Source organism: Leucopleurus acutus (genome assembly GCF_964270905.1).
Source record: "Leucopleurus acutus genome assembly, chromosome: X".
Classification (NCBI taxonomy): domain Eukaryota; kingdom Metazoa; phylum Chordata; class Mammalia; order Artiodactyla; family Delphinidae; genus Leucopleurus; species Leucopleurus acutus.
The window spans coordinates 131,995,938-132,018,882 of record NC_139148.1 but is presented as its reverse complement, the minus strand read 5'-3'; the positions used below and the strand labels follow the sequence as shown (position 1 = coordinate 132,018,882).

The 22,945-nt window shown below is 39.9% G+C and overlaps 1 protein-coding gene across 1 annotated transcript in view; it reads right to left on the bottom strand.

The window, feature by feature from the left end:
* Positions 1 to 19,298, bottom strand: part of VAMP7 (vesicle associated membrane protein 7) — a 67,122-nt gene extending 47,824 nt beyond the window's left edge. Inside the window, exons 1-2 of the mRNA XM_082864277.1 lie at positions 19,181 to 19,298; positions 4,494 to 4,648 (exon numbers count right to left, since the gene is read on the bottom strand). Coding sequence (XP_082720403.1) covers positions 4,494 to 4,639 — 146 coding nt within the window. The 5' untranslated portion in view covers positions 4,640 to 4,648; positions 19,181 to 19,298. The remainder of the gene's footprint in view (positions 1 to 4,493; positions 4,649 to 19,180) is intronic.
* Positions 19,299 to 22,945: the final 3,647 nt, after the last annotated feature.

Here is a 22,945-nt window from a genome sequence, read left to right as displayed (position 1 = left end):
ATGAATGTGAGCGAGCAATAGTTCAAGCAGTAATGCGAGTGATGGGAGTGATGGGGAGCAACAGATGATGTTTTGCTTGGTCACACGCCACTCACCTCCTGCTGTGTGGCCCGGTTCCTAACAGGCCTTGGACCACCACCGGTCCGCAGCCTGGGGCTTGAGGACCCCTGGACTAGAGTACAGAATGTAAGGAAAAAATAAACTGCTTGCACAAATGAGGTTGTAAGTAAGCAAATATCATGCTGTATAAGACTTTCAAACCTCACTATGCATTATCCTAAGAACAATGAACAAGCATCAAAGGGTTTTAGCCTGGGAGTGTGATCAGATTTGCCATATAAAAGGATGCTTAGGCTAAAGTGTGGAGAACTGACCGAAAGGAGGACCAGACAGAAGACTATTGAAGTAGAACAGTGAGAGAAACAAACTAAAGTACTATGGGCAGTGAAGAAGGGACTGAGAAGAAATAATAGAACTTGATGACTGGCTACTGGGGGTGAGGCAGAGGGATAAGTCTATTTTGCTTCCCAGATTTCTACCCTGGGCAAGTAGATAGACAAGAATACTTGTTGAATTGTATTATTAATGTTCACATAGAGGCTTGATATGAATTACAAGGAGGTATGGGAACTCAGGCAAAATGTCTTCCTCCACCACTGAAATTGCTGATATCAACTCCACCAATGATTTCCACACTGCATATTCAGTGGCTCTCTCTGACACATTTGATAGTGCGGATCACTTCCTTCCTCTAGAAAGTGTTTTCTCTCCACTAGATTTCTTAACACCAGGCTTGCCTGGTTTATATGGTAGTCTCTTTCGCTCTCTGTTGATGTCTTGCAGCATCCGGAGCCCCCTGCTTTTCTCACACACATTCCCTGGAGGGTGGCATCCACTCTCTTGTTTTGCTGTCGATATCTGTTTTCAGCTACTACAATAATAATGATTCCCAAATCTAAATCTGACCTATCTCCCGAGCTCCAGGCCTGCATACGCTACTGTCTACTAGACATATCCAACAGGAGTACCATAGACAACTTAAACACTACAGGTGCAAAAATGAAAGTCATCATTTCCCCCACAAAATTTGTTTCTCCTAAACCACACTTGGGGGTATGTTGGTGCAAAGACCACAGAAGGTAATGAGATATGGTCCTTGCCATCAAGGAGCCTATAGTCAGAGGACAGAGACAAAAAATAAAGATAGCAATTATAACACTGCTTCATAAGTGTTACAATATGAATAAACACAGGATGCTATGGAGATACACAAAAAGGGGGCACCTGGCCCAGTCTTGGAATTCAGGGGTTTCCAGAAGAGGAAACGTATAAGCTCAGGAAGACAAACTCAGATTTTTAAAAAGTAATAGCTATTGCAAGGCTAGGAAGAGAGAAAGAACCCAACACTGAAATGCACGTAGCTGAGTATGGCTGGAGAACAAAACTGAGGGCTCAAGTAAAGAGAGATAAGGCCAGAGAAGGGAGCAGGGGCAGATCTTGAAGAATCTTTCAAGTAGTGTTAAGGAACTTTACCCTGAGTACCTGCTGAAGGAAGGGACATGATCAGAACTGCCCTTTCATCAGAAGGATTAAAGTGACAATTAAGAAAGTATTTCATTTGGAACCTGTAAAATGAGCAAAAATTTACCGGGGGCCTAGGAATGGAAGGACATTCCAAGACACAAAATCATGAAAAAAGTATACCAAAGCTTGAAATAACATAGATAGGTCAGGTAATGACAAAGATTTCTATAGAGATAAGGAAAGAAAAGTCAGGAATAGACAAAATTGTGAAGGCTGAGTTTGGGCTTTATTCTAAAAGCAATGGGTTTTAAGCAAGAAAGTATAATCATAGGAAAGTGAAATACAGATTTAAGGAGGGATCAACTAGAAGCAGAAAAACCAGCTAGGAGGAGGTTATTAGAAATGCGAAACAATGAATGCCTGAACAGACGCTATGACAAGTGAGGATAGAGGAGATTGAAATACCTCCTGGAGGAGAATGGCAAGGATTTGGTTAAGGAGTCAAATATGATTCTGAAGTTTTAGGCTTAGCCAACTGAATGACTGGTGATGCTATTAAAGAAAGAAAGAAATAGCAAAAGGAAGGTCAGATTTCAGGGAGAAATGATTTTCATACAGTAAAATGTACTTTTTTCTGTTGGTGTACAGTAATAAAAGATATTTTATTCCCAAGCTGATTGGGATGATGGAACATGATTATAGGAAAGAAACTAAGGCAGAGGGTTAAAAAGAAAAGACAACTCAGTGATAGAGACTTACTCCAAAGGATACCGGGTAGGACTGGGTCAGGATGCTGGTGGAAAGACACAGCAGATGGATAACATCACTTTCTTGCACTATAACCACATTTTCATTGGATTATATAGTCTAGCTTCTCTTGTAGCTATAGATATGGCTAGTGACTAAGTTCTGCCTGATAAAATATGAGTGGAAGAAACATGCCCTACTTCCCAGCCTTGCCTCTACAAAGATGACATGTGCTTTCCCTGAGCACTTTCCTGGGAACTGACTAGAAACACAATCGTTGAGCCCAATAAATTTTTGAAGAAACCCTAAAGCCATACTCACAAGAAACTGAGGTCATTTAACCCAGAGGTAACTTCTTAGCCCCTAAACTACACCAGGAAGTGACAGACTACAAAACCTATACAGTTCCCAAAGATGACACACTAACACCCATTCTGGATGTGGCCAGAGAGGATAATGGACCAGGAAGAGCCTCCTGGAGAAGAAAGGGAGAAAAGATGAAGAATTTCTTCCAAGAAAGCAGAACCACTAACCACTCCCAGGTCAGAATAAGAGTCTCTAAAATTGCTGTGGAGTAGTTATTTGAATATTGCTAAGAAGCAGTGACATCTATGTGTTTCTTGTTCTTCCCTTTTCTAAATCGAGGTTTACAACTTCCACTTGGTGATGCTGTTCTTATTCCACCAATGTCTATTGGGTTGGTCTGATGAAACAGGGAGATCATATGACTTGTCTTTTAGTTTGTTGTTAATGGGCCACAGGAGCCACTCCTGTGCATGATGGAGAGGACTGCGTATCACTCGGACTGTCTGGACCTGGAGCTGGACACAGCGATCAGATGAGTCTTTGGGGCCACCTCCTGCAGAGAGGAGGTATGCTCCATGTTTGGGAAGAAGAGTACATCCTAATATTTTGGTGGCCCAGAAGAGTAGACTGGAAGATTGCAAGTTGTCTCCTGATGTCCTATAACTTCCTCCAGAGTAACAGAGCTTTAGCTGAGCATATGGCTGCACAGCTAGAGATGACAAATTCTAGTCTCCACTCCAGCTAGGTTAGCTACATAACTATGCAGTCAACAATAAACTGTCAGGCCACTTCTGGGCTTTGCCTTTAAAAATACTGGGCAAGCACAGGGAAGTAACAAGAACAGAAGAAGCTGCCTTGGCCAGAGTTGGAAGGCACTAATTAAAAATGGCAGAGCCACCCCACCAGTCCCGAAGTACTCATCTCCGGGCTATCTCATAAATTAATACTGTATTTTGGGTTCTCTCTCTTACAGCAGCTTAGACTAGATCCTAAATTATACAAGGAGTTGGCCCTGGAAACCAATAAGGACCTCCTTCTGAGATAGGGTCTAAGGAAATTAGGATGAGTTAGGTAACCAAAGATTGTTAAGTACTGAGGAGGAAGGTTGAGGCACTTTTTATGATTACTAAGATTTCCCACCTATGCCCCCTCCAATTCATTCTCCAACCAGCCACGACAGTGATTTTTCTAAAGCAAAAGCTTACCAAGTCACACCCCAGCTGAAAACTTTCAATGCCTTCCCATTGCCCATACGGTAAAGTACAACCCCTTAACATGGCCTATGAGGCCCTACAGGACTTCTCTTCTGTCGGTCTCTCTAGCTTTATTTTCACCATGTTGGGCACCAGTCACAGACAAACACCTGCAGTTCGCTAAATATGCCTCCATACTTCTCTACCAGCTGTTCCTTCTACCTGGAATACCATCCCCCTATCCACTAGCTTCTACCCTCTACTGTGATTACCTATGGATTTGACTGTCTCCTTCATTAAACTATAACCTCCATGAGGGCAAATACTGAGTGATTTCTTGTATCCCCAGCACCAAGCAAAGCGTCTGGCGATAGTCAAGTGCTCAGTAAATATTTACAGAAAGAATGAAAGAAAAAAATATTCTTTATCTTAACTACATCAAGTTTCACATGTACTAGAGCTCTATAGCAAAGTCACTTTTATATCTAACATTTCCATATCTTTCTTTAAAATATTAATATCACTTTGATGACAGAATAAAATAATTTTTAGTTAAATTTAAAATTAATAGAACCAGACATTTTCTAAGCTGGTAAAGATCATTGTTCTGTCAGCTTATTCAAATTATCTACTGAGAAGCTTGCTTTTCTAGTTTTCTACTTTTCTGATTATAATAATATAATTCACTTCTTTCACCCGCTACCCACACAGAGCAGAACTCACTTGCCGTGTGAGTACGTTAGCTTGTTATTTTCAGAAGGTATCTTAGCCAGAATCTGCTCTGTCACCTCCAGGAAGTTGCCTCCACACCAAGCATGTTTGGCAAGGATAGTGGTTCCCCTGGCAACAACAGCGAAAAGAATGGCCATGGCTTCGATCTATCAAAAGGAAAAAAGACACATAAGACTTAGAATATTTCTTTGACATAATCTTTCAAAAGTAACTTACTATCGTTATCAACATCCATCTGGAGACAGTACTGACCAAGGCACTGTAACATTAAACAGAACAGACTTAACAACAGACTTAACAAAATCACAGTCTTCTACAAACTTATAACCTAAACCACACTGATATGCATTCATATTTAGAGAAAAACCAAATGCATACACATAATATATTTTTATGTGTGTGTGTATATACAATGTAATGTATATGTGATACATGCATACATACACATACATTACACTGATACATAGGTTGCATTTACAAATTACACAGCACAAACTGTTATCATCCTCTGAAAAGCAATGACCATAGATGGCAAAGGGACATAAAAATGTCTTCATCCTTTAATAAAGTAATCCCATCCTGAAAATTTATCCTAGGGAAATAGTTCAACAGCAGTTAGATTCTATATTCACTAATATACCTATTAACAATAATAATAGCCCATATTTATTAAGCACTTACTATGCACCAGGCACCATTTTAAACACTTAATTTAATCCTTACATCAATGAAATTAATACACTATCATGATACTTACATTAAAATGAGGAAAATGAAGTATAAATGACTTAAATAATTTGTTCAGAATTACAGAGCTAGTAAGTGGTAAAAGATGGTATATAAACCCAGGCAGTATGGTTCTAGAACTCACAATTTTATCCCTATACTATATTCTGCCTGTCCTGCGAAGGCATTATCCATCACAGAAATAAACTGAAAATAACCCAAATCTTCTGCAAGAGAGGAATGGTTCTATAAATTATGGTAAGATCCTTTATAAACAAAATATTTCTAAAACAATACAGAATGAGTTTAAGATTACAGTAATACCTTGGAGGTATTGCAAGTTCAGTTCCAGACCACCGCAATAAAGCAAATATCACAATAAAACAAGTAACATGAATTTTTTGGTTTCCCAGTGCATACAAAAGTTATGTTTACACTATGCTGTAGTCTATTAAGTATGCAATAGCATTATACCTAAAAAAACACAATGTACATGTCTTAATTTTAAAAAACTTAATTGCTAAAAAATGCTAACCGTCATCTGAGCCTTCAGGGACACAGCAGTAACACCAGAGATCACTGATCACAGATCACCATAACAAACATACTGAAAAAGTTTGAAATATTGCAAGAATTATTAAAATGTGACACAGAGACATGAAGTATGCAAAATACTGTTGGAAAAATGGCACTGACAGACTTGTTCAATGCAGGGTTGCTACAAACCTTTGATTTGTTAAAAAAACAAAAACAACAACAAAAAACCCCAGCAATATCCGTGAAGCACAATAAAGCAAAGTGCAATAAGAAGAGGTATGCCTGTATTTTCCTCGTGTTTATGAATTTGTACTATTTTTTTTCCCCACAGAATAGCCTGGTTTCTCTTATTTAATGGCATGAACTTATAAAAGAGATGAACAAATATCTTCCTATTCTTCAACTAACTCTTCAACCTAATGTTATTTGTTAACATGTTCAGTTTCATCCAATAAGCCAGAGTCATCTTGGGTGGCAAAGTGAGAGTCACTTATTAAAAATTCAAATCCTTGGTATAATTCCCTGAAATTCTGATTCAGTAGGCCTGAGGTGGGGCCCTGGAATATACACTTAAGAGCCAAGTCTGTCTGGATGCAGGTGATACACATGACCACGTTTTGTGAAACACAGTAACTATAAAACGCTTGAGGTCAGGGAATCCACTGATTCCCTCTTGGAATGCCTTTGGTATGAAGGACAGCATACAGAACAGAAATGCTCATGTGTCTCTTGAGCTGAACTCCTCTTGGAGTCTCTTCATTGCACTCTCTAAATGAAGGTGTTTCGCAGGGTTGTGTCCTCAGCCATCTTCTTTCTGGATTTCTCCACACACATATGTAGTAGCATGTTATAATTTCCAAATGACTTTCTCATACACTATATTCCTTGAACCTAAAAGCCTCAACTGACCATGTAACATGCTCCAGGTACTGTTCCATTTCTTAAAATTATCATCTACACACTATCTCTGCTTCTCTATCTTCTTTTAACTCTTCTCTTCTATAATCTGGCTTTTCCCCTCAACACTCCACAAAACCATGCTTGTCAAGATCACCAACAGCCTCTACATTGCAAACTTCTGTGGTCATTTCTCTATTCTCACCTTACTTGACCTCTCAGAAATAGTCAACACATCTGAAAAACCCTCCTTCTGGGAACACTCCTAAATGTCTGGCTGTTCCTTCTGTCTTCTTGCTGAATCCTTCTCCTCTAGCTGACCTCTAAATGTTGACTTTCCATGGGTACTGGTTCTACACTCTCTTATCCTAGATGAGCTCATCTAGACCTGCCATTTTAAACATGCTTTATTTGCTGAAGATACATTGCATACAGAAAAAACCAAAGGCACAACCAAAGTTGAGGGAAAAACCAAAGACAAAACACAAGGCATACCAAATAGTTGAGGGAAAGGTAGATGAATAGAGACCCACAAAGAAGATGGAGGAGGACCAACCAGGAAAGTGAAAGGAAAGCCAGAAGAGTATGGTGGCCTTGAAGCCAAAGGAAAAGAAACCTTGAAGAAGGAACAAGTGTCACCTCCCAGCTCTGTTCACTGATACACAGTATTAAGACTATAAAACAGTCACTGAAATTTTATAAGGAAGGAGGTCATTGGTAAGGGTCAAAGAGACATGCAGTGGAGTGGGAAAAAAACACAAAGAGAAACAGAGATGAGAAATCATATGGTCCCTGAGACAAAGAGATGAAAAGGTAGCAGCCTCAGTCCTTTAGCAGCTTCAAGAAGAAAACTGAGTTTAGCAACAATACAAAAAGATCTAGTGTGCTAGCGGACCATAAGTTCGTTATGAAGTGTTATGATGTAATTGCTTAAAATGCTTATGTAATCTTAAATTACATTAAGAAACAGGGTATCTTGATCTCTTTAAGTATTATTGCCATTATACTCTGTGCTATTTAGAACACATGTGTAATACTGAGTTCAATTCTAGGTACAGTATTCTAAGACTGGACAGAAGGGCAAAGTATGGTGAGAGACCTGGAGATTGTATCACTTGAAGAATGGCTAGAGGAACTAGAAATATTACACATGAAAAAGACAGCAATCTTCAAGTTTATATAAAGTATAGTCACCTAGAAGAGGGAGGACATTATTTGGAATATAACTAGGAACAGTGAATATAAGTTATAAGGATAGCTATGTAAGTTATGCATAGCAGTGTTTTATTCAATAAAAGCAGTCCTCAATTTTAAAAATGCCTATTAAACATTGGGTACATCGCAACCGAAACTTTACTTTCCTCTCAGATGTCACTAATAAACATTTCTTGAGGGAACCTTCAAGATAGCACAGGAGTAAGATGTGAAAATCACCTTCCTCCCCACAAATATATCAAAAATACATCTACATGTGGAACAACTCCTACAGAACACCTACTGAACACTGGCAGAAGACCTCAGACTTCCCAAAAGGCAAGAAAATCCCCACGTAGCTGGGTAAGGCAAAAGAAAAAGGAAAAAACAGAGACAAAAGAATAGGGATGGGACCTGCACCTCTGGGAGGGAGCTGTGAAGGAGGAAAAGTTTCCACACCCTAGGAAGCCCCCTTCACTGGTGGAGATGGTGGGGGAAGCTTCAGAGCCACGGAGGAGGGCGCAGCAACAGGGGTGCAGAGGGCAAAGCGGAGAGATTCCTGCACAGAGGATCGGTGCCGACCAGCCTCACCAGCCTGAGACGCTTGTCTGCTCACCCACTGGGGTGGGTGGGGGCTGGGAGCTGACTGGACCTGCCTAAGAGGCAAGAGACCACTGTTTTGGGGTGCGCAAGGAGAGGGGATTCAGAGTACCGCCTAAACGAGCTCCAGAGACGGGCGCAAGCCATGGCTATCAGCTCGGACACCAGAGATGGGCATGAGATGCTATGGCTGCTACTGCAGCCGCCAAGAAGCCTGTGTGCAAGCACAGGTCACTATCCACACCTCCCCTCCCAGGAACCTGTGCAGCCCACCACTGCCAGGGTCCCGAGATCCAGGGACAACTTCCCTGGGAGAACACACGGCGTGCCTCAGGCTGTTGCAACGTCATACTGGCCTCTGCGGCCACAGGCTTGTCCCACATTCCGTAACCCTCCCTCCCCACACTGGCCTGAGTGAGCCACAGTCCCCTAATGAGCTGCTGCTTTAACCCCGTCCTGTCTGGACAGGAACAGATGCCTGAGGACGACCTACATGCAGAGGCGGGGCCAAACCCAAAGCTGAACCCCAGGAGCTGTGTGAACAAAGAAGAGAAAGGGAAATTTCTCCCAGCAGCCTCAGGAGCAGCAGATTAAATCTTCACAATCAACTCGATGTACCCTGCATCTGTGGAATACCTGAATAGAAAATGAATCATCCCAAAGTTGAGGCGGTGGACTTTGGGAGTAACTGACTTGGGGTCTGCTGTCTGGAACTGATTTCAGATTTTTATGTTTATCTTAGTATAGTTTTTAGCACTTATTATAATTAGTGGATTTGTTTATTGGTTTGGTTGCTCTCTTCTTTTTTTCATTATTACCTTTTTATTTTAATAATTAAAATTTATTTTTATTTTAATTATTAAAAAAACTTTTTTTATTATTCTTTTTTTCTCTTTTTCTTCTGAGCCGTGTAGCTGACAGGGTCGTGATGCTCTGGCCTGGTGTCATGCCTGAGCCTCTGAGGTGGGAGAGCTGAGTTCAGGACATTGGACCACCAGAGAACTCGTGGCCCCATGTAATATCAATCAGCGAGAGCTCTCCTAGGGATCTCCGTCTCAACGCTAAGACCCAGCTCCACCCAACAGCCAGCAAGCTCCAGTGCTGGATGCCCCATGCCAAACAACTAGCAAGACAGGAACACAACCCCACACATTAGCAGAGGGGCTGCCTAAAGTCATACTAAGTTCACAGACACCCCAAAACACACCACTGGTTGCGTCCTGCCCACCAGAACAACAAGATCCAGCCCCGCCCACCAGAAAACAAGCACATGTCCCCTCCACCAGGAAGCCTACACAATCCACTGAACCAACCTTACCCACTGGGGGCACACACCAAAAACAACGGAACTACGAACCTGCAGCCTGTGAAAAGGAGAACCCCAAACACAGTAAGTTAAGCAAAATGAGAAGACAGAGAACACAGCAGATGAATGAGCAAGGTAAAAACCCACCATACCAAACAAATGAAGAGGAAATAGGCAGTCTACCTGAAAAAGAATTCAGAGTATGATAGTAAAGATGATCCAAAATCTTGAAAACAGAATGGAGAAAATACAAGATATTTAACAAGGGCCTAGAAGAACTAAAAAGCAAACAAACTATGATGAACAACACAATAAATGAAATTAAAAATTCTCTAGAAGGAATCAATAGAAGAATAACAGAAGAACAGATAAGTGACCTGGAAGATAAAATAGTGGAAATAACTACTACAGAGCAGAATAAAGAAAAAAGAATGAAAAAAATTGAGAACAGTCTCAGAGACTGCTGGGACAACATTAACCACACCAAGACACAAATTATAGGGGTCCCCAGAAGGAGAAGAGAAAAAGAAAGGGGCTGAGAAAATATTTAAAGAGATTACAGCTGAAAACTTCCATAACATGTGAAAGGAAATAGTCAATCAAGACCAGGAAGCGCAGAGAGTCCCATACAGGATAAATCCAAGGAGAAACACATCAAGACACATATTAATCAAACTATCAAAAATTAAATACAAAGAAAAAATATTAAAAGCAGCAAGGAAAAAGCAAGAAATAACACACAAGGGAATCCTCATAAGGTTAACAGCTGATCTTCCAGCAGAGACTCTGCAAGCCAGAGGGAGTGGCAGGACATATTTAAAGTGATGAAAAGGAAAAACCTACAACCAAGATTACTCTACCCAGCAAGGATCTCATTCAGATTAGACAGAGAAATCAAAAGCTTTACAGACACACAAATTTAAGAGAATTCAGTACCACCAAACCAACTTTACAACAAATGCTACAGGAACTTCTCTAGGCAGGAAACACAAGAGAAGGAAAAGACCTACAAAAACAAACCCAAAACAATTAAGAAAATGGTAATAGGAACATACGTATCAATAATTATCTTAAATGTAAATGGATTAAATGCTTCAACCAAAAGACATAGACTGGCTGAATGTATACAAAAACAAGACCCGTATATATGCTGTATACAAGAGACCCACTTCAGACCTAGGGACACATACAGACTGAAAGTGAGGGGATGGAAAAAGATATTCCATGCAAATGGAAATCAAAAGAAAGCTGAAGTAGCAATTCTCAGATCAGACAAAATTGACTTTAAAATAAAGACTAAAACAGGAGAAAAAACGGACACTACATAATGATCAAAGGATCAAACCAAGAAGAAAATATAACAATTGTAAATATTTATGCACCCAACCTAGGAGCACCTCAATACATAAGGGGAAATCGACACTAACACACTATTAGTAGGGGACTTTAACACCCCACTCTCACCAATGGACAGATCATCCAAAATGAAAATAAATAAGGAAACACTAGCTTTAAATGACACATTAAACAAGACAGACTTAATTAAAATGTATAGGACATTCCATCCAAAAACAACAGAATACACTTTCTTTGCAAGTGCTCATGAAAAATTCTCCAGGATATATCATATCTTGGTTCACAAATCAAGCCTCAGTAAATTTAAGAAAATTGAAATCATACCAAGTATCTTTTCCGACCACAACTCTGTAAGACTAGATATCAATTACAGGAAAAAACTGTAAAACATACAAACACATAGACGCTAAACAACACATTACTAAATAACCAAGAGATCACTGAAGAAATCAAAGAGGAAATCAAAAAGTACCTAGAAACAAATAACAATGAAAATACGATGACCCAAAACCTACGGGACACAGGAAAAGCAGCTCTAAGACGGAAGTATATAGCAATGTGATCCTACATCAAGAAACAAGAAAAATCTCAAATAAACAACCTAACCTTACACCTAAAGCCATTAGAGAAAGAAGAACAAAAATACCCCAAAGTTAGCAGAAGGAAAGAAATTATAAAGATCAGCTCAGAAATAAATGAAAAAGAAACGAAGGAAACAATAGCAAAGACCAATGAAATGAAAAGCTGGTTCCTTGAGAAGATAAACAAAATTGATAAACCACTAGCCAGACTCATCAAGAAAAAAAGGGACAAGACTCAAAGCAACAGAATTAGAAATGAAGAAAGAGAAGAAACAACTGACTCTGCAGAAATACAAATGATCATGCGACAACTACGAGCAACTGTATGCCAATAAAACGGACAACCTGGAAGAAATGGACAAATTCTTAGAAAAGTATAACCTTCCAAGACTGAACCGGAAGAAAGAGAAAATATGAACAGACCAATCATAAGCACTGAAATAGCAACTGTGATTAAAAATCTTCAACAAACAAAAGCCCAGGACCAGGTGGCTTCACAGGTGAATTCCATCACACATTTAGAGAAGAGCTAACACCTATCCTTCTCAAACTCTTCCAAAAAATGCAGAGGAAGGAACACTCCCAAACCATTCTACAAGGCCACCATCACTCTGATACCAAAACCAGACAAAGATGTCACAAAAAAAGAAAACTACAGGCCAATATCACTGATGAACAAAGATGCAAAAATTTTCAACAATATACTAGCAGAATCCAACAGCACATTAAAAGGATCATACACCACGATCAAGTGGGGCTTATCCCAGGAATGCAAGGATACTTCAATATACGCAAATCAGTCAATGTGATACACCATATTAACAAACTGAAGGATAAAAACCATATGATAATCTCAATAGATGTAGACAAATCTTTCAACAAAATTCAACACCCATTTATGATAAAAACTCTCCAGAAAGTGGGCATAGAGGGAACCTCCCTCAAAATAATAAAGGCCATATATGACAAGCCCACAGCCACCATCATTCTCAATGGTGAAAAACTGAAAATATTTCCTGTAAGATCAGGAATATGACAAGGGTGCCCACTCACCACTATTATTCAACATAATTTTGGAAGTTTTAGCCACGGCAATCAGAGGAAAAAGAAACAAATGGAATCCAAATCGGAAAAGAAAAGTAAAACTGTCACTGTTTGCAGATGACATAATACTATACATAGAGAATCCTAAAGATGCTACCAGAAAACTACTACAGCTAATCAATGAATTTGGTAAAGTAGCAGGATACAAAACTAATGCACAGAAGTCTCTGGCATTCCTATATACTAATGATGAAAAATCTGAAAGGGAAATTAAGGAAACACTCCCATTTACCATTGCAACAAAAAGAATAAAGTATCTAGGAATAAACCTACCTAAGGAGACAAAAGTCCTGTATGCAGAAAACTATAAGCCACTGATGAAAGAAATTAAAGATGATACAAACAGATGGAGAGATATAGCATGTTCTTGGATTGGAAGAATCAACATTGTGAAAATGACTATACTATGCAAAGCAATCTACAGGTTCAATGCAATCCCCATCTAACTACCAATGGCATTTATCACAGAACTAGGAAAAAAATTTCACCATTTGTATGGAAACACAAAAGACACTGAAGAGCCAAAGTAATCTTGAGAAAGAAAAACAGAGCAGGAGGAATCAGGCTCCCTGACTTCAGACTTTACTACAAAGCTACAGTAATCAAGACAGTATGGTACTGCCACAAAAACAGAAATATAGATCAATGGAACAGGATGGAAAGCCCAGAGATAAACCCATGCACGTATGGTCACCTTATCTTTGATCAAGGAGGCAAGAATGGACAATGGACAAAAGAAAGCCTCTTCAATAAGTGGTGCCGGGAAAACTGGAGAGCTACATGTAATAGAATGAAAATAGAACACTCCCTAACACCATACACAAAAATAAACTCAAAATGGATTAAAAACCTAAATTTAAGGCCAGACACTATAAAACTCTTACAGGGAAATATAGGCAGAACACCTTATGACATAAATCACAGCAAGATTCTCTTTGACCCACCTCCTAGACAAATGGAAATAAAAACAAAAATAAACAAATGGGATCTAACGAAACTCAAAAGCTTTTGCACAGCAAAGGACACCATAAACAAGACTAAATGACAATCCTCAGAATGGGAGAAAATAGCTGCAAATGAAGCAACTGACAAAGGATTAATCTCCAAAATACACAAGCAGCTCATGCAGCTCAATATCAAAAAAAACAAACAGCCCAATCCAAAAATGGGCAGAAGATCTAAATAGACATTTCTCCAAAGAAGATATACAAATTGCCAACAAACACATGAAAGGATGATCAACATCATTAATCATTAGAGAAATGCAAATGAAAACTACAATGAGGTATCACCTCACACCAGTCAGCATGGCCATCATCAAAAATCTACAAACAATAAATGCTGGAGAGGGTGTGGAGAAAACGGAATCCTCTTGCACTGTTGGTGGGAATGTAAATTGATACAGCCACTATGGAGAACAGCATGGAACTTCCTTTAAAAAACTAAAAATAGAACTACCATATGCCCCAGCAATCCCACTACTGAGCATATACCCTGAGAAAACCATAATTCAAAGAGTCATATACCACAGTGTTCACTGCAGCACTATTTACAATAGCCAGGACATGGAAGCAACCTAAAGTGTCCATCAACGGATGAATGGATAAAGAAGATGTGGCACATATATACAATGGAATATTACTCGGCCATAAAAAGAAACTAAATTGAGTTATTTGTAGTGAGGTGGATGGACCTAGAGTCTGTCATACAGAGTGAAGTAAGCCAGAAAGAGAAAAACAAATACCGTATGCTAACACATATATATAGAATCTAAAAAAAAAAAATGGTTCTGAAGAACCTAGAGGCAGGACAGGAATAAAGACACAGACATAGAGAATGGACTTGAAGTCACGGGGAGGGGGAAGGGTAAGCTGGGATGAAGTGGGAGAGTAGCACTGACATATATACACCCCCAAATGTAAAACAGATAGCTAGTGGGAAGCAGCTGCATCGCACAGGGAGATCAGCTCGGTGCTTTGTGACCACCTAGAGCGGTGGGATAGGGAGGGTGGGAGGGAGACGCAAGAGGGAGGGGTATGGGGATATATGTATACATATAGCTGATTCACTTTGTTATACAGCAGAAACTAACACAACATTGTAAAGCAATTATACTCCAATAAAGATGTTAAAAACAAATAAGCATTTCTTACTCTCTCCTATACTGCTAAAAATCACACCTGTAATCAAGTCTCACATGGGCCCACTATTATTATCTTGCAATAGAATCTGTAATGTCTTAATGAATATTGGGACAATAGAAACAACTGTGGCCAAAAGAATACTGCATTTGAAGTCCGAAAACATGGCTCTGCTAATTATTAGCAGTATGTGAATGTCCATTAAATGATAAAGTGCTATATAAGATCAGATTCAAGAAGAAAAAGAATTAAACTATAAGCCAGAAAGAGAAGAAAAAAAAGATAATGGAATATAAAGGAAAGTTGTCTTAACACTGTCCCTCCCTGTTCTCTTACTCACTCCTTGCTTGGTCCCATAGCCATCATCCCAATTCTACTACATTCCTGCTAAGAATCTTGTATGAGTTTCCTGTGGCTGCGTGACAAAGTACCAAAAGATGCAAGGCTTAAAATAACAGAAATTTATTGCCTCATAGTTTTGGAGGCCAGAAGCTCGAATTCAAGATGTTGGCAGGTCCATGCTCCTTCTGAAATCTGTAGGGGAGAATCTCTTATAGAATCTCTTCCTAGCTTCTGGTGGTTTGCTGGCAATCCTTGGCGTTCCTTGGCTTGTAGCTGCAGCACTTCAATCTGTGCCTCCATAGTCACATGGCATTCTCCACGTGTGTCTATGTCTTCACATGGTAGTCTCTGCGTCTCTTCCCTTCTTATAAGGACACCTACTCCTGTATGACCTCACTTTAACTTACATCTTAATTACATCTGCAAAGACCCTATTTCCAAATATGGTCCCATTCACAGATAGCAGGGGTCAGGATTCAACATCTTTTTTGAGGACACAACAAATCCCATCTTGGGAACTCACCAGTCCTCCCAAATCACTCCTACTCTCCCCTCTCCACATATTCATATCACCCCAACTTGCCTCCCTCTCTTCTCCAAAACCTCTGTCTCACATCCTTCCATAATCATATTAGAGGCCTGTCCTTAGAACGATGGGCCAGAAGAGCAACCTCCAACAGCTTAGAGTTAGAAAGACCAGTTTCTACTGCCCAGAAAGTTTTAAGGAAAGAACATTTTTGTTTCAGTTGCTGGGATTCCAAAAAAAAGATATGCTACGGGGGAATCCGAGTGAGAATTCTGAATGTAGTTTTTTATAGAGGAATTATTAGAAATTGTGGTGAAGGTCTTTAAGTCCATTAAAGGTTATATATGATGCTATTCATTGGCTTAACAACCGAAATGTCATAAGTAGCATTATTTATAGAAAAAAATGCACCCAGAGTTTCAAACAATAATCTTACAAAGGAAATTCTGGGATATATCCATTTGTAAGGGATTGCCTGCATTAAAAATATTGCTAACAAAATAGCACAGCAACAACATAAATGTCCCTCCTCAGTGGAGGCATCTTCAAATGGAAGTTGAAGATGGTTTCAGGGAACTGAGTAGGGTAAAAGGACGAGTCAGTGTTTCTCACACTCAAGTCTTTGTGTTCTGAGAAATTTTTTAATTCTGTATTTTTATTTTGATAACATTAAAAATATATACGAATACCCGGATTATCTACATGTATACCATATAAATGAGTGATGGCAAACAATTCAGTGCTGCATTTGCATTACGAAGGCATAGGTGCCAAGAAATTCCCTAAAACAGTGCTTAATTTTTAATGTATTGGAGACATGTCTGGCTGCTCCTAGGCTGACACATCCTAAAATCATAATAACAATCATGACTCAAGCATTCTTGTATTCCTGTTGTGTTTTTTAATCAGTTATAAGGACAAAATTTATACTTTGCAGTAACGATTTACATCTGAAAGATACCTGCATGGAAAAAGACTTTTATTTTTAAGAACTGAGACTTAGTTTTCTGACATTCTGAAAATGACAGTGTGGAAGAATAACTAACTCATAAATTATCTCAAGCTAAGCAAAAAATAATACTCAAAGGTGTTTGTACCAAATGGAACCCAAATGATACTATAATGTGCTATATGAATAAACACTGCGCAACTATTCAAACAGAAGAAAGAAATGGAAGAATTAACTCGTCACATAGCGCATGGCAATAGCCAATGCCAAATCAAAAGAAAGCATTTTGTATCATTATCTGTATTACTGCAAGGAAATGTATTATGTTTAATCCTTGCAACAGTTCATTAGCAGAATGTTTCACAGGAAATACATTATGGAAATTAAATTTTTTCCACCATTGTATCATGGGGCATACTATTAAATTGTCCCATTAAATTAAATGTGGGGGGCATGGAAGGTGCTCAGGAAAAAGATGGGAACTCATTTTAGGAGACAGGTATGAAACAAGAGAAGGCACAGAAGTGAGAACATGCTTGAGAAGGTAAATAAACTAGCCTGATGAGATGGAATGGTCCACATTTGGCAAATGAGAAGGTTTTGGGATAAGTCTAATGGCCATATGTAAAAAGAAGGCCTTGTATAAATTAAGTAACTTGTATTTCCTCAAATAGTTTTTCTATTTCAGTTCAACACATGTTCTAAGGCTTTACTATATGGCACCCAATATAGTAAACACTGGAGGTATGAAGACCAGCAAGAAAGGACGTCTATACTCAAGGAAACCATAGTAAAATATGGAAGACAGACATAAACAAATAAATGCAATAAACTTTAAGGGTGAATAATCTAAGAATGCACCAATTGTTTAGAAGATTCCTTAAAGTTTTGTGATTATCTCATCTTGGATGAAGAAAAAAAAAATGCAGGTGTCAGCCTATGTATTGGGAATTCCCTCAGTATACAATTATTTCTTCTTGGAAGAGAGGTCAAAGTCTGTTTTATCCTTACTAGGTTCTCAATGTCCAGCACAGTGCCTGACATATAATAATCCCTCAAATATTTAATAAACACTGAGCATGCTTTGGTTTTAAATATACTGTAAATGACAGATAACTTTATATTCAGTAGGACCTGGCAGGAACAATAGTTTGATTACCAAACTATCTCCCTAAGATAAAGGAGTCGAGCTGAGAATAATCCAATCCTCAACTCTTCTTAGGGAGGAACTAAGCAAATGACAGAAAAGCCACCAATTCTGATGTAATAACCTTGGAGGAGACAGAAGAATGAAGAACAAACATTGATATGAGAGAGAAAAAGAAGAAGTGTTTATGAAAATCCTGAAGTCTGGTCACAGATCAAGACTATTCTTGTTGGTATTACAAATATTCTTTTGGGGTGATGCTCTGAGACCCAACCCAACCCTTCTAACTTTCTCAGGACAGGAGACTACCCTGTCAAGTAAAACATTTGTTCTATTTTCCTTTAACCACCACCACCATATAACATCACCTTGATTCTCGTTTGCCCCTTCCACACACACTCACAAATATGTAAGCTACTGAGAGTAGCGATCTCCTATGTCTTGTTTCCAGCTATATCCCTTGCACTTAGAAGAGTGTCTAGCACATATTAGCTGTTCAATAAATGTGTGTTAAACAAAACATATGAGTGGCTCTGCTCTCAGTCACAGCTTTTCAAAGGGAAAAAATGTCCGAAACATGACAGTATACTCCGGGATCAAGGGTGGGACAATGGAGGTACAGGTAGTTGAGAGCAATTAATAAGACAAAAAGAAAAGGACTTGATAACTGATTGTTTGTGGGGGTTATGGAGGAGGGAGGTGTAAAGCATTTACTAAAGAGTCTAGTACGTGGTCAGTTTCTTGAATATTGGCCAATAGTAATAAGAAGAACAACACTGTACAGGTCTGACGCTGAGGAAATAGGTCGGGGCAGAGATATAGAGCTCCTATCCGAACTGAGGAAGAAGAATTACAACACTGGGCCTTGGAGGAAGGGCACGCAGAGGGCTAGGAGCCTAGAAGTAGGAGGTTAACCAGAAAGTGACGTCATCGAAACAAGGGCGTAGAGAGTTTTTAGAAGATTCAAGAAATCTCAAGATATTCAAATGGTACAAAGAGGTCTTGCAGAATGCAAACTGAGGGAAAGTTAACATTCTTTTTTCCTCTGTAACAACTTAAGTGACGCATTCTGACTCTTTCACTCGAGGCCCTGTTAGCGGCATAAAACGCACTTCACCAAAACTGGACCTGTCCGACAATTCGAACTGTCGACACCAGAGAAACCCTAGTCAACCTTGCAGTGCCTCCTAATTCCACCTTCCCGTCGACACCTCTGCCCTCCCTCTGCCATCGTCTCCCCGCCTTCGGCCCAGCGCTCCCCGCTGCTTTTACCTGTCTGGACACCGTGTGAGAACTCGGGGATCGGGACAGAGTCGCGCCGGTTAGCGCGGGGTCGCCAACTGCCTGCTCCCGGAGGAGGCTGAACCAGACGCCGCCGGCTTCCGCAAAAGCGCCCCGCCCGCGCGCGGCTTCCTGGGAATGTGAGCGCTCCTCCAATGGGAGCGAGAGGAGGGGAGGGGCCTGCTGCGTTCCCAGCCTCCGCACTTCCCAGGAGCCGCACTGCATTCTGGGAGTGGTAGTTTCGGCTGCCTATCGCCGAATCTGTCACTCGCTCCATCAACAATTCTTGTCATAAACAACATCAAGCGCTGTTCCTTAGAGAAAGCGAGAGAATGCCCGGCCACAAAAAGTCCACCGGCGGGATAAATGAAGAGCCGAGCTTTCCCCACCGTCTCCCTGCTTAGTCTCAGCAGGTAACGTCGCCTGTTACTTCACAGACAAGATAGAATTCATCTGACAGGAATTCCCTCTACTTTCGCCACGAAATTTTTTTAACCTCCTTGGATCCCTCAGCAATCCTTTCTCCCATTCTTTTGCAATAATAAAAATGGTAATAATAATAATAAACCAACTACTCTCCTTTGATGTAAACTCCCTCATCCCCTTTACATCCCTATTCCTTCTTACTCAGTCGAGCTCCACTAATAAACTAGTCTGTCTCGTGTCTCAACGGCTCCCTGCTTATTTGCCCTTTATTATCAGCATTTAAAGATTGTCAAAGTTTCTCTCATCTAAAATATTCCGAAGTCAGCTTTCTCAACCCCACACCACCCCAAACCTCTCACCACACACAGACTTAACTTCTCCTTTCCAGTCAAAATTCTCAACCGTGTTGCTAGAATAGACACTTTTTAACCATTACAATACTTCAACTCTGCAGGATTTTACATTGGTTATTCCCTCCTTCTTGAAACCCCCTTAGTTTGGGCTGCTTTAACAAAATACCTCAGACTGAATGGCTTAAGAAGAAATTAATTTTCCACAGTTCTGGAGGCTGGCAAGGTTCAGACTAGGGTGCCACAGTATGGTGGGGTTCTGGTGAGGACCTGCTTCCTGGCTTGCAGACTGCTGCCTTCTTGTTGTGTCCTCATGTGGTAGAGAGATAGTATCTTTCACACATCTCTTATAAGGGCACTAATCCCATTCATGAGGGCCCCACCCTCATGATCTAATTAACTCCCAAAGATCCACCTCCAAATACAATCACATTGAGGATCCAGGCTCTAATATATAAATTGGGGTGGGAAGAACACAAACATTCACTTTATAGCACCCTTTATTCTCTTAGCTTTTTCTAAGATGCTGCACTCTTCTGGTTCCCCTCCCACTTTTGTGGCAGATCCTCATTTTCCTTTGAAATGTTCATTTTCCATAGGGCTCTTCCTTACACTCTCTTCTTTTCTTAGTCGTCAAACTTTTCTTGGGTGATCTTAACTAATCCCATTGCTTTGATTATCATCTGTATGCTGATGATTCTCACATATAGGAAGCCCGGACAAGACTCCTGTAACCCAGACTGAAATATCTAATGAAAGCTGGGCATCTCTTTCAGGCACCTAAAACTTAATGTAGTCTTTAGTTGACCTAATACATTTCTACTCTCCCCTCTCCCATAAGCTGCTCCTCCTTCTCCTCTAATCCCATCTCAGTAAATGGCACAACCATGCAATCAGTTGCCCACACCAGAAAGCTGGGTATCATTTTGAATGCTTTCACTCCCTCATAGTTCACATCCAAATAATCAGCAAGCCATGTTAATTCCATTCCCTAAATATCTCACTTGTCAAACTTCAGTTTTCTCATCTTTGAAATGAAGATAATAATGGCACCTGTCTTCAAAGATTGCTGCAATGATAAATGAGCAATACTTCCTGGCAAAGAGTAAGCACTCAAGGACAATAAGCATTTATTGAACAAGCATTATATTTGTCATTAGTTCTTCTTTATTAGGTCTTACATTATGATAGCTAGCATTTACTTTATACTTAGGGAGAAAGAAAAGGAAAATGAGAAATGGTGAGATATTTTGTGTAAGTTACAATCCACTGCATTCCTCAGTATTTTTTCAATCATGACAAAAATATAGCAGTAGTCACGAGGCACTATACAAACTGTTCTACTCTAATGTGTGCAATATATACCATATCTTATTTATTGTTATCAGCTCTGGCTGGGCTATAGACATTAAAAAAATCATGACAAATGATCCGAGCACTAGAAACCAGAAGTAATATCTCTGTACCTACAGTATCTCCTTCACCATCTCCCTCCCACCCACTCCTCATCACTTGAAATTGTTCTATCTAAAACAAAATCTGATCATTTCCAACTTCTACTTAAAATCTTAATTCACTCCCCATTATGTAGAGGATAAAGTCTAAGATTCTAAACGGAGAATTCAAGGCCCTCAATGACCTGACCTCTCTCTACCTTCCCTGCTTCATATTCTGCTTCTCTCACCAACACATCCTGTGTTCAAGCCTACTGTTGTATGGTGTCATTCACTAATTCATCCATCTATCTATTCCTCCAACAAATATGTACTAAGTGCCTACTATGAGCCAGGCCTATTCTGGATTCTGGTGATATAGCAGTGAACAAGACAGACAATGTCCTTGCCTACTGGAGTTAACACTTCAATGCCATGCTCTTTCATGCCTCAGTGACTTTGCACAGGCTGCCTCCCTTATCTAAGTCTTATTTACCCTTCAAGACATATCTTAAATATCACCTCTTAATTTTCCAGCCAAGTACACGCTGTTTTAAGCTTTTTCATCCTCTGCAAAGGTTTACTTTTCATCTTAATATTAATTTAATTTTATTCAATACCTATTATTTGAGATGTTACTTTTTAAAAAAAATTATTTATTTACTTTTGGCTGTGTTGGGTCTTCATTTCTGTGCAAGAGCTTTCTCTAGTTGCGGCGAGCGGGGGCCACTCTTCATCACGGTGCGCCGGCCTCTCACTATCGCGGCCTCTCTTGTTGCGGAGCACAGGCTCCAGACGCGCAGGCTCAGTAGTTGTGGCTCACGGGCCTAGTTGCTCCACGGCATGTGGGATCTTCCCAGACCAGGGCTCGAACCTGTGTCTCCTGCATTAGCAGGCAGATTCTCAACCACTGCGCCGCCAGGGAAGCCCGACAGCATAGTATCTTAGAAAGAGAAGTTTTGGATCCAGACAGTCCTGAGTTAATAGCTATATGAACTCTAAACATTGCCTCAATTTAGAGGTTTTAGAGCTCTATCAAAGCCCCTCTTGTTACTCTATATTCTCTCCTAAAGTAATCTCACCTGTGCTTCAAAATTTGTATCTCTAGCACAAGCATTTATACTGGGAAATCAGGGAAAGTTCTCTCTGATGGGGTAATATTTAAGCTGAAATATAAATGTCAAGAAGGAATCAGCCATAAGAAGATCAGAGGGAACAGAAATAAAGCCATAGTGACTGGAGGGTAGTGGAAGTGAGGGGAGAGTAGTAGGAGAGGAGATCACACAGGCCTTTCTGCTCCTCCAACATGTCAAGCTCCTCCTCACTTTATATCTTTGCACCAGCTCTCTCTGCTTGGAGTTTGTTCCCTCTTATCTTTTTGTGGCCAGAGGGTCTTGCAAGGCTGCGTAAGCTAGAAGAAGGAGTTTGGACTTTATTCTAAGTGTAATGGGAAATAGAGAGGTTCAAGCAAAGGAGTGAAATGATGTATGGGTTTTAAAAAATTATCTGGCTTTATTTAGCATACCAATATACTGTCTACCCTGGTA